The 9,907-nt window shown below is 49.5% G+C and overlaps 1 protein-coding gene across 2 annotated transcripts in view; it reads left to right on the top strand.

The window, feature by feature from the left end:
* The first annotated feature begins 4,276 nt into the window (after nt 1-4,276).
* The window catches only part of Mucl3 (mucin like 3), a 12,027-nt gene continuing 6,396 nt past the window's right edge, over nt 4,277-9,907 (top strand). The window contains exons 1-2 of one of the 2 annotated variants that reach the window (XM_029567029.1): nt 4,277-4,375; nt 8,261-8,433. In XM_029567029.1, the coding sequence (XP_029422889.1) occupies nt 8,367-8,433 (67 nt within the window). In that variant the 5' untranslated portion in view covers nt 4,277-4,375; nt 8,261-8,366. Of the gene's footprint in view, nt 4,376-7,848; nt 8,434-9,907 lie in introns of those variants that run through there. The other variant, XM_029567028.1, reaches the window with a different exon arrangement.

The following is a 9,907-nucleotide window of genomic DNA, read 5'->3' as shown; positions in this document are numbered from 1 at the left end:
CAGAAGATCCGGGTTCGAATTCCAGCACCCACATGGCAGCTGACAACTGTCTGTAACTCCAGTTGCAGGGGATCCAACAGCCTCTTCTGTCCTCCGTGGGCATTGCACGACATGGGTGCACTTACCTACATGCAGGCATAACACTCATACACATAAAATAAAAAGAAGTATTTAAAAAATTACCAAATGAATATTGACTTGGGATTAGGACAGAATTTCCAACAGTTTTTGAAATGACCCTGAGCACCCTTTTGCCATTCGTGTGAAATTTCTGAAAAATACGGTGCTCTGACTTGCAGTGTTAAATACTCAGCCAAGATTTAGCCCTTTAAAAGATCATTTTTCAAGCTGGGTGTGGTGGTGCATGCCTTTAATCCCAGCACTCAGGAGGGAGAGGCAGGTGGATCGTTGTGAGTTCAAGGCCAGCCTGGTCTACATAGTGAGTTCAGGTCAGCTGGGACTACAGGAAGACCCTGTCTCAAAAAGACAGGAAAAAAAAAAAAAAAAAAAAGAACATTTTCATTTGTGTGTGTGCCGTGTGGTGTGCGCAGGTGCCAGAGGAGGGCATCAGATCCACTAGAGCTGGAGTTACAGGTGTTTGTGAGCTGCCTGTTATGGGAACTAAACTGGGATCCTCTGCAAGACCAACAAGCTCAGGGCTGGAGAGACGCTCAGTGGGTAAGAGCACTTGCTGCTCTTGCAGAGAACCTGAGTATGGTTCCCGCACGTATAAACATTATATATATAAATTTTAAAAGGCCTGGTGAGATGGTTCAGTGAGTAAAAGCACTTGCTATCAAACCCAATGACCTGTGTTCAAGTCTCAGGACCCATGTATATACTGTTTCACAACACACACACACACACACACACACACACACACAAACACACACCCACCCATGCACACACATACAAATTCAATAAATTTTAATTTAAAGAGCAGCAAGAACTCTTAACAACCGAACCATCTCTCTAGCCCAAAATTTGCACTTGCTATCAAACCCAATGACCTGTGTTCAAGTCTCAGGACCCATGTATATACTGTTTCACAACACACACACACACACACACACACACACACACAAACACACACCCACCCATGCACACACATACAAATTCAATAAATTTTAATTTAAAGAGCAGCAAGAACTCTTAACAACCGAACCATCTCTCTAGGCCAAAATTTAATTCTTTATTTAAAAATAAGCAAGCCGTTCATCTCGTTAGTATGCAAATTATGTTAAAATAAGAATCATCTCGTTAGTATGCAAATTATGTCAAAATAAGAATTATCTCATTAGTATGCAAGTTTACTCTCCTCTTTAATAAATGGTAAAATTATATGTATACCAAGAACTTTTATTTTTTAATTATTTTTATTTTATATGTATGAGTGTATTGCCTGCATATATTTAAGTGCACCATGGCTTACAATGCCCGCAAAGGCCAGAAGGGGGCATCGGATCCCCTGGAACAGGAGTTACAGACCGTTGTTAGTCACCATGTGAGTGCTGGGAATCAAACCTGGATCCTCTGAAAGAGCGGCCAGTGCTCTTAACCCCTGAGCCATCTCTCCAGTCTCCAAAGAACTGTTTAAAATAAATTTTTGTGGTTTATTACTGTAAATGCTTGATTTGTATAACTATTTTATGCAATTATATACTCAGCGTCATGTAAAAAATTCTCAGGCATGAAGAGGCCAAAAGTGGATAGTTTAGAAAGCCTTGGCTAGGTGAGCGGTGGCTCAGGAGCCCAGCCTCCCTCACTGCCTGAGGACATCAGGCATACAGTCTCCAGTTGTGAGAGCCTTCCCCCAAGCCCTGCTTCTCTGAGGGAGTCCTATGTCCTGACCCCCAGTATCTACTCCTGGGAGTAAGTGGAGGAGTCTTCAGATTCTTATTCATTCTGGCCCTCACCTAGTGTTTTCTGGGGTCAGCTGGGACATACTAGGCCCTGGTGCAGCTTGGGGACCTCTCCCTGGGAGGCCTGAGCACACAAGCTCTCCTGGGACTTGTTAGAGTCCCAGAAACTTTGATGAGATGGCAGCTGCCGGGCTGTTCCTGGGCTGCAGCCCTGGAGAGATGCAGCGAGACCAGGCAAGAGTGCTCAGTGAGGACCTGCCTGTGGGACCCAGAGAATGAGCTAAGTCTTCTAACCTCACCATGGGGTTCTATTTCTTTGTTCAACAGTTTAGCTGAGCTCCTATCTTACCCCCACCCCTGAACTCTGACACACCTAGAAGTCTCCTCACTGCATGTTTGGGTCTCCACACCCTCTGGGAGTTTCTCTCCCTCCAGTCTCTTTCTTTAACATTTATTTTATTTTAATTTTACATGTATGAGTATTTTGCCTGTTTGTATGTAAGTGTACCATGTGCATTCAATACCCATAGAGGTCAGAGGAGGGCATCAGGTCCCCTGGAACTGGAGTTACAGATGGTTGCTAGCTACCAAGTGGGTGCTGGGAATTGAACCTGGGTCCTCTGCAAGAGCAGCCAGTGCCTGTCACCTCTGAGCCATTTCTCCAGCCCCTCTCTCTAGTCTCTTAGGCCACTGAATTTTCCTGACGTTGGCTCCTCCCTCTGTTCCTGGCTGCACTTCAGAATGGCATGTGGGCATGTGTTCAGGTGCTATTTCTGTTCCTCCCCCACTCTAGAGAGCTCTTGAGCTCACTGGAGCCGGGGTGGGGCTTCCTGTGCTGTGAGTGGGAGCTGTGCTTTCCCCAGCTGCCCCTCCGGTGGCTGTGCAGGGTCCCTCTTGCTGGTTTCTAGTTTACCAACTTTTCCTCTGGTCAGTGACTTTTGTGTCTTCTGCACTATTTCTTTTTTGCGCATTTTGAGGTCGTGAAAACATCCTGCTGAGCTTTCTTCCAGGGACTTTGTCATTTCAGTTTCCAAACGTACAGGATCCTTCGAAAGTGAATTTCTGTGTTTAGGATGTAGTATCCATTATGGATATTCAAGAACCCCAGAGCCATTTATTTAAAAACTCCTGGGGGTCAGAGAACACCTTTGTTACAAGTCAAGTGTCCATGTTTTTGTGGATTTCTTTCCAGACTTCCTACTCATTTAACCTAAACTAGATAATCCCTCACAGGCATCGCCAGAGACTAACCTAATCTGGATCATTTCATGCCTGGAGACTAACCTAATCTAGATGATCCCTCACAGGGGCCCAGAGGCTAACTTAATCTAGATAATCCTTCACAGGCATCACCAGAGGCTAACCTGATCTAGATGATCCCTCACAGGCATCACCAGAGACTAACCTGATCTAGATGATCCCTCACAGGGGCCCAGAGGCTAACTTAACCTAGATCATTTTATGCCTGGAGACTAACCTGATCTAAATGATCCCTCACAGGCATGTCCAGAGGCTTGTCTCTCAGGTATGTCTAGAACTTGTCAAGCTGACAGTCACTAGTAACCATCACATATAGTCAGCACATAGTCAGTACCGTGTTTGTTCTTATGATGAGAAAAGCTGTTTTCCAGCAGCATGACAGCAAATCACACCATCGTCACCGCTTACGGTGATGTTGGAGAGGCAGGATGATCCCTACAATACCAGGTGGTGGGAAATTTCCATCTCCATGGGGGGGCTGTCATCCTTGCTGTCTGTCACTCACTGTCATCAGTCATCATCATGTAGCATGTGACTATGTTGTGTCACTTTCCAGTATATGTTGGTCAACCCATTCCTTTTTGATTATTTTTTACATTTAACTATCTATGCATCTATCATCTATCTATACATCATCTATCTATCATCTATCTATATGTCTATCATCTATCAATTATCTATCCATTTCTCTATCAATCATTTATCTATCATCTATCAATCATCTATCATCTATCAATCATCTATCCATGTATCCTATCTATATGTCTGTCATCTATCAATCATCTATTCATTTCTCTATCAGTTATTTATCATCTATTATCTATCAATCATCTATATGTCTATCTATCAATCATCTATTCATTTCTCTATCAATCATCTATCATCTATCAATCATCTATCTATTCATCTATCTATCATCTATCTATCTACCAATCTATTCATCTATCATCTATCTATATCTATTCATCTATCTATCTATCTATCTATCTATCTATCGATCTATCATCTATCTATCATCTATCTATCTATTATCTATCATGTGTCTACGCATATGTGCATGTGCCCTGGTGTTGTGTGGAGGTCAGAGGAAAGCTTTCAGGAGTTGGTTCTCTCCTCCCACTGTGTGAGTGAGTCCTGGGGATCAAACTCAGGTCATCAAGCTCAATGGCACCTTTATCCTCTAAGCCATTGCTCCTGCCCATGCTTGTTCCTTCCTGCAGACCCTGACTGACATCTTGAAGAGGAATATAGGGGTAAGTCACCAGCATCTGCCTCCTCTCCCTCTCTCTCTCTCTCTCTCTCTCTCTCTCTCTCTCTCTCCCCTCCCCCCATTTTTACAACAGGACTCAGGGCCCTTCTAGCCTCTAGTTGGGCATTATAATAGCAGATATCTGTTACCTGAAAGCTATTCTTTTCTTCCTTGTGGCCAGGAAACATCCCTTCAGAGACCTGCACCCTGTCCTTCCCGTCTTCCTCACCCTCTTTCCCGCATTCATAGTAGACAGAGCTCCCCCACCCCAGTAATTCTGAGGGCAGGAATTGAGTGTGGGGCAGATGTGACAGCAGGGTCTGAGTCCCCCTGGGGAAGAGAATCAGGGTGGGACCATGGGGAGGACGCAGCTCAGAAGAAGAGAGGTGCACTTGGGAACCCTCACAATGCAGAGGCATTGCAGGTGGAGAGAGACAGACAATAGAGCCTGGGACGTAGACGAATCAGAAAGGGGCGATGTGGGTGTCAGTGAGGAGCTTAGGGACTGGCAGACCCACCCACAGGTTAGGGGAAGTGACTGGGGTGTCGATTCAGATGCTTTAAGGCCTTGCGTTGTGATCCTGTTTTGAAGATGATGGAGAGCTCCATAGAATTGTGGCTTCCAGGTCTCCCAGGTGCCATGCTCATGGCAAGAAAGATGGAGAGTCCCAGGGCACTGGGGATCCCAGGGTTTGTGGCCATGCCTGCCTTGGTCAGCATCCCCCTCTTGGCTCCTCAGGAGCAAAGCCCCAGAAGGGCTCTCTGTGCACTTGGCTGTGGTGTTGATCCCTCTCCCTCTGGTGGAGTCAAGAAAGTGAGGGGCTGGGAGATGGCTCAGTTGATAAAGTGCTTGCTTTGCAAACACAAGGACCTGAGTTCAATACCTAGCACCTACATCCAAAGCCAGATGTGGTGGTGTGTGCTTGTAATCCCAGTGTTGGGGCGGCAGAGACAGGTGCGTCCTTGGGCCTCACTGGCCAGTTGGTTTAGTTGCATCATCAAGCTCTGGGACTCTGAGAGATCCTGTCTCAAAGAGCAAGATGGACAGCTCCTGAAGAAGAGGAGCCAAGGTCGTCCACTGGCTTCCACATCCACGCACACACGTATACACGTGCAGGGGAATGAGGCCGTGGCCCAACTGTGTGGGACCCCCCCGCAAGACCAGTGGGGTGGGGATCTGACAGGGGACTCTAAGGAAAACGGGCTCCATGGAGGAGGGTGACAGCCTGTGTGTTTGGGGAGTGGGAAGGGGTAAAGAAGTGACTGGAAAGAAACACTGGCCTGGCGGGGGAGAGTTGGGGGCCACTGAAAGAGAGGCCAGGTTGTGCCAGAGGCTGGCCAGCCCCTGCAGGAAGTTCAGTTTCAGGCAATGTTGAACCAGAGTTCTGCCATTGAAACACGGTCTCTCACTGAACCCAGAGGTTGTCAGTTCTGTAGACTGGCTGGCCAGCAATCCCCCAGGAGCCTCCTGTCTCCACAGCCCCTTCTTCCCCTTCACAGCCTTTCCTCAAGTACCAGACAAGGTCCTTAGCCAAGGAAACTGTCCTGATCAAGGAGCCTCTCCCCTTTACCGGTCACTGACTCCCAGGACATCCCACCTCCAACCCCTTCCCCTTAAAACAGGTGGGGATGCCCTGCGTGCTTTATGATACGCTGTGGCCCATTCTGGCACCAGGGTGATAGTCACAGTCCCTCCTTCATTGCTCTCCCAGACACTGGGTGTTTGGCCAGGTACCTGGGCTCTTTGGTCAAAAAGGCACAGGCCAAGTCTAGTTTCTGCTGCTTACCAGATGTGAGTTTGGTAAGTCACTGCTTGGTTCCAGGCTCATTTATCTTCATCCAGATGACACTGAGGACCTCATCAGTTCTAACACATAGGCAAGGTGTTTAATATACACTTGAGTACATAGAGATGCTCAGCCAGTAGGAGTCCAGGGGTTATATGACTGACCTCTCAGCCTCTAGCTCAAACAAAGTCACCGTTAGTAACAGTAAGAGATCATCTTGGGACAGGCATGGTGGCACATGCCTGTAATCCCCGCACTGGGGACACAGAGGAAGGAGGACAGCCAACAACTGGAGGCCAGCCTGGTCTTCACAGTGAGCTCTAGGCCAGGCAGGAGTACATCGCAAGACACTGTTTCAACAAAACAAAACAAATCACTTGACACGCTGGGCATGGTAGTGCATGGCTGTAATCCCAGCACTTGGGAGGCAGAAGCAGGAGGATTAGGATTTCAAGATCATCCTCAGCTACATATCGAGTTCAAGGCCATCTTGGAATAGAAACCTTGTCTAAATAAATACATGCAAAAAAGCAAAACCCAAACCCAAACAAAAAGTTGAAAGAAATTAAGAGAGCATTGCTTCCTATCTACCTCAGGTCCCTCCTCTGGATGCCTGGGTCCTCTGGGTGTGGTTGTGACTAAAAGGGGAAGAGGGTGTTCAATCACAAGTAGTGATTAAAGCTTATTCTGAAACGAAAGTTCTTACCTTGGCACTATTGACATACCGGGCTGGTCATTTCTTCATTGTGGAGGGTGTTAAGTTCTTACCTTGGCACTATTGACATGCCGGGCTGGTCATTTCTTCATTGTGGAGGGTGTTAAGCAGGAGATGGCTGGGCAGCAACTCTGCCGCCTCCTGCCAGATGCCGGAAGCAGCCCTCTCCAAACTTACACGAGACTATCTCCTGAAATGGCCATGGCTCCCCTGGGGATGGACATTCCCCTCTATGGAGAACCACCCACCTTGAGTGCAGGGTCTCTAGAGGAAGGGTGGGGTGGGGGACTAGTGCAAATGGGTTATCTGTCACTTGAGTCCAGTGGAGCCATGGGCAAAGCTCTGCCCGCTTCAGTTTCCTGGTCCTGTAGGATGCCCATGAGGCAGGCTGCCCGGTTCTGAGCCATCAGTCTTTGGCCCAACTCCATGAAGCCTCATTCATTTCCCATTAATCGAGCATCTGAGCAGTCAGCCTCCCCTCCTTTTCTCTCCTGGTCCAGCCCTGCCAAAGGGCATAGGCACCAGTCACGCCAGACCAGGAGGGGAAGCAGCCTGTTCAGCCCCCAAATCCTTATGTGCCCCAGATGTCTGGGTCTCTGGCCTCCCATTTTGCAGATCTCTGGGCCTCTCCATTCCCTCTGTGGCCCCACTTCCCACAAGAAGGCATCAACAGCCCCGCTTCTAATCCACCCAGGAGATGACCATTTCTTAGGGCCTTGTGCGTGCTAGGCAAGCACTTGCCACTGATCCACACCCCCAGTCCTGGCAAAGGAATACAGACAGACTAGTTCATGTGTGCTGAATGCCACCCCAGGTTCTGGGGATGCAGTAGCGATGGAGACAAGGGTATTACCGCCAGGATGCTCAGATTGCAAGAGGCATACAAGTAAGCCCATTTCAGAGAGAACTGGGGACTCCTCTCTCCCAGGAGAGCTGGGTGCCCTGGTGCACATCTGTAATCCCAGCACTTGGAATGTGGAAATAGGAGGATCATGAGTACAAGGTCAATCTCAGCTACTCAGAAAGTTCAAGGTCAACCTGGACTGCATGAGCCCCTGAATCAAAAAATAAAAGCCCCAGGAAGTCTGTCCTCCCCTGCTCCAGCTCCAGGCACCGACACTGGGGATACAAGTCATGGTCTTTGATGCGTGCGTTAGGGAACGAGAAGAAAAGGAGGGGCAGAACTTCCAGAAATAGGAGGTTTGCATTTCTGAGCAGGAGAAAATGCAGCTTTGAGGCAGAGACAGCTGCTGGGCTGGGGCAGCGGGGGACATGTGCTCCGCCGGATACTGATGTCCTGAGTTGCCTGCATCCTTGATGAGCTGTGTGATGTCGGTCCCCAGCTTCATGCCCGTCTTGTCTGTCACTGTCTCAGCTGTCCCCACAGCCTATCATTTCAGACCTCCGGAAGCAGCTGCCCCTGCACGAGGAACCGTGTGAGGGCTGCACCCCCTTCTCTGCTCTTTCACCTGGTCTTGGGGACAGCTCCACCCATGCTAGAAAGTGTGACCATGTGTGAGTCAGGGGTGTGGAGCTGGCTGACGCCAGAGGCACAGGAAGGTGAGTGTGAAGCTGGACACCTCCTCCCAGAGCCCCGACCTGTCCAGAGCCCTGTCAGTCCTTCTAGAACCTGGACATTGGCTCGGAGCCTGCAGTTCACCCCATGCAAGCCCTTCCTTCTGCTGGGGTGGGGTCAGGATGCTGACTGGCCACCCCACCCAGATCCTTCCCCTATCTCCAGATCCCATCCCTTTGGTGGAACATAGATAGCCAGCTCCATGACACAACTGTGGTCTCCCATTATCAGGGCACCCCTGAGGGGTGGGGCAACTCCATTTACTTAAGGCTTAGTCCGGAGGAGCCCTAGCCCCCATGACGTCAAACCTGACTCCTTATAAGATGAAGGGTCCCAGGTCCATGGTCCCCAAGCAGCCACCCATCTCTGACATGGCTCAGCTGACCAGTGGCCCCCGCTCTGCTTGCTTCCTGTGCTGCCTCCTCTTCCTTCCCACTTCTTGGGAGGCAGGTAAGACACCCACAGGGGTGAAGGGGTCACCATTACATGGGGGACGGAAGTCACAGGGGGATTGTTTCTTGGCATTGATGGGGCTAGATGACATGAGTGAATGAGGGTGGGTGCCCCAGACCATGGCATGGGGTTGTCTAGTGTGTTCACTGTACAAGTTTGCTGGCCGAGGGGGATGCCGGAGAGGAATTACTTTGCTCTCCTCCTTTTGCGACACCATCTGTCGGACTGCACCTGCCCACAGTGGGGCTTCTTCATGCTTGCGTAAAGGCACTGTGAGGGCTGTTAGGTCTGAGCACACAGGGACGGGAGCCGGCAGGCCTAGAGCTCTTGCTACAGGAAGGAGGGGTATGCAGATGCTCGTGGTACCGTATCGTGTCATTTCAGCATCCGCCCGGTGGTCAGTTATATCTCATCTTCTAGAAGAAGAGTGATGCTCAGGAAGTAAGGGAGCTTTCCCAGTGTCACACAGCAGGCACCTTGCATCCGGTGCTGCCTGCTGTGTGGGGTGAGAGTGTGGGCTGCAGGAGTGTTCCGTGCAGACCTGGCTTCTCATCCTGACTCTGATCCATCTAGCTCACCTGCCACTGCTGGTAACACAGGAAGGGTGCCACCAGCAAGTGGGCTGCAACCTACCCCGTGCCAGGCGTCTCTCTGGGGACCTTCATTCAGATTTGTTAATTTACAAATCTCATGGCAGCTCAACAAGGTGCTGTCTCCATCTGACAAGTCAAAAATATCCCAAGGCTTGGGTAAGAACACAGAAAAGTTTGCTGGGCAAACAGACACTAGGGGAGACAGTGCCAAGTCAGGTCATTTACTTAATAGTTAGCACCAGGGAGTGGAGATGCCAAACACGAGGGCAGCTTGGAGGGGGCCTGGGCCATCTGGAGGAGAGTCTTCACCAGGTAGATATGCAAGAAAAACGCAGAGTTCTGCATCTCTGACAGAGACGTGAGACACCCCCCCCCAACCCCCCCCAAACACGGGACGGGGGGGGGGGGGCGA

This window comes from Nannospalax galili, unplaced genomic scaffold (assembly GCF_000622305.1).
Source record: "Nannospalax galili isolate Female #2095 unplaced genomic scaffold, S.galili_v1.0 scaffold401, whole genome shotgun sequence".
Taxonomy (NCBI): domain Eukaryota; kingdom Metazoa; phylum Chordata; class Mammalia; order Rodentia; family Spalacidae; genus Nannospalax; species Nannospalax galili.
The sequence above is the reverse complement of the archived record's forward strand: the minus strand, read 5'-3'. Positions and strand labels throughout refer to the sequence as shown.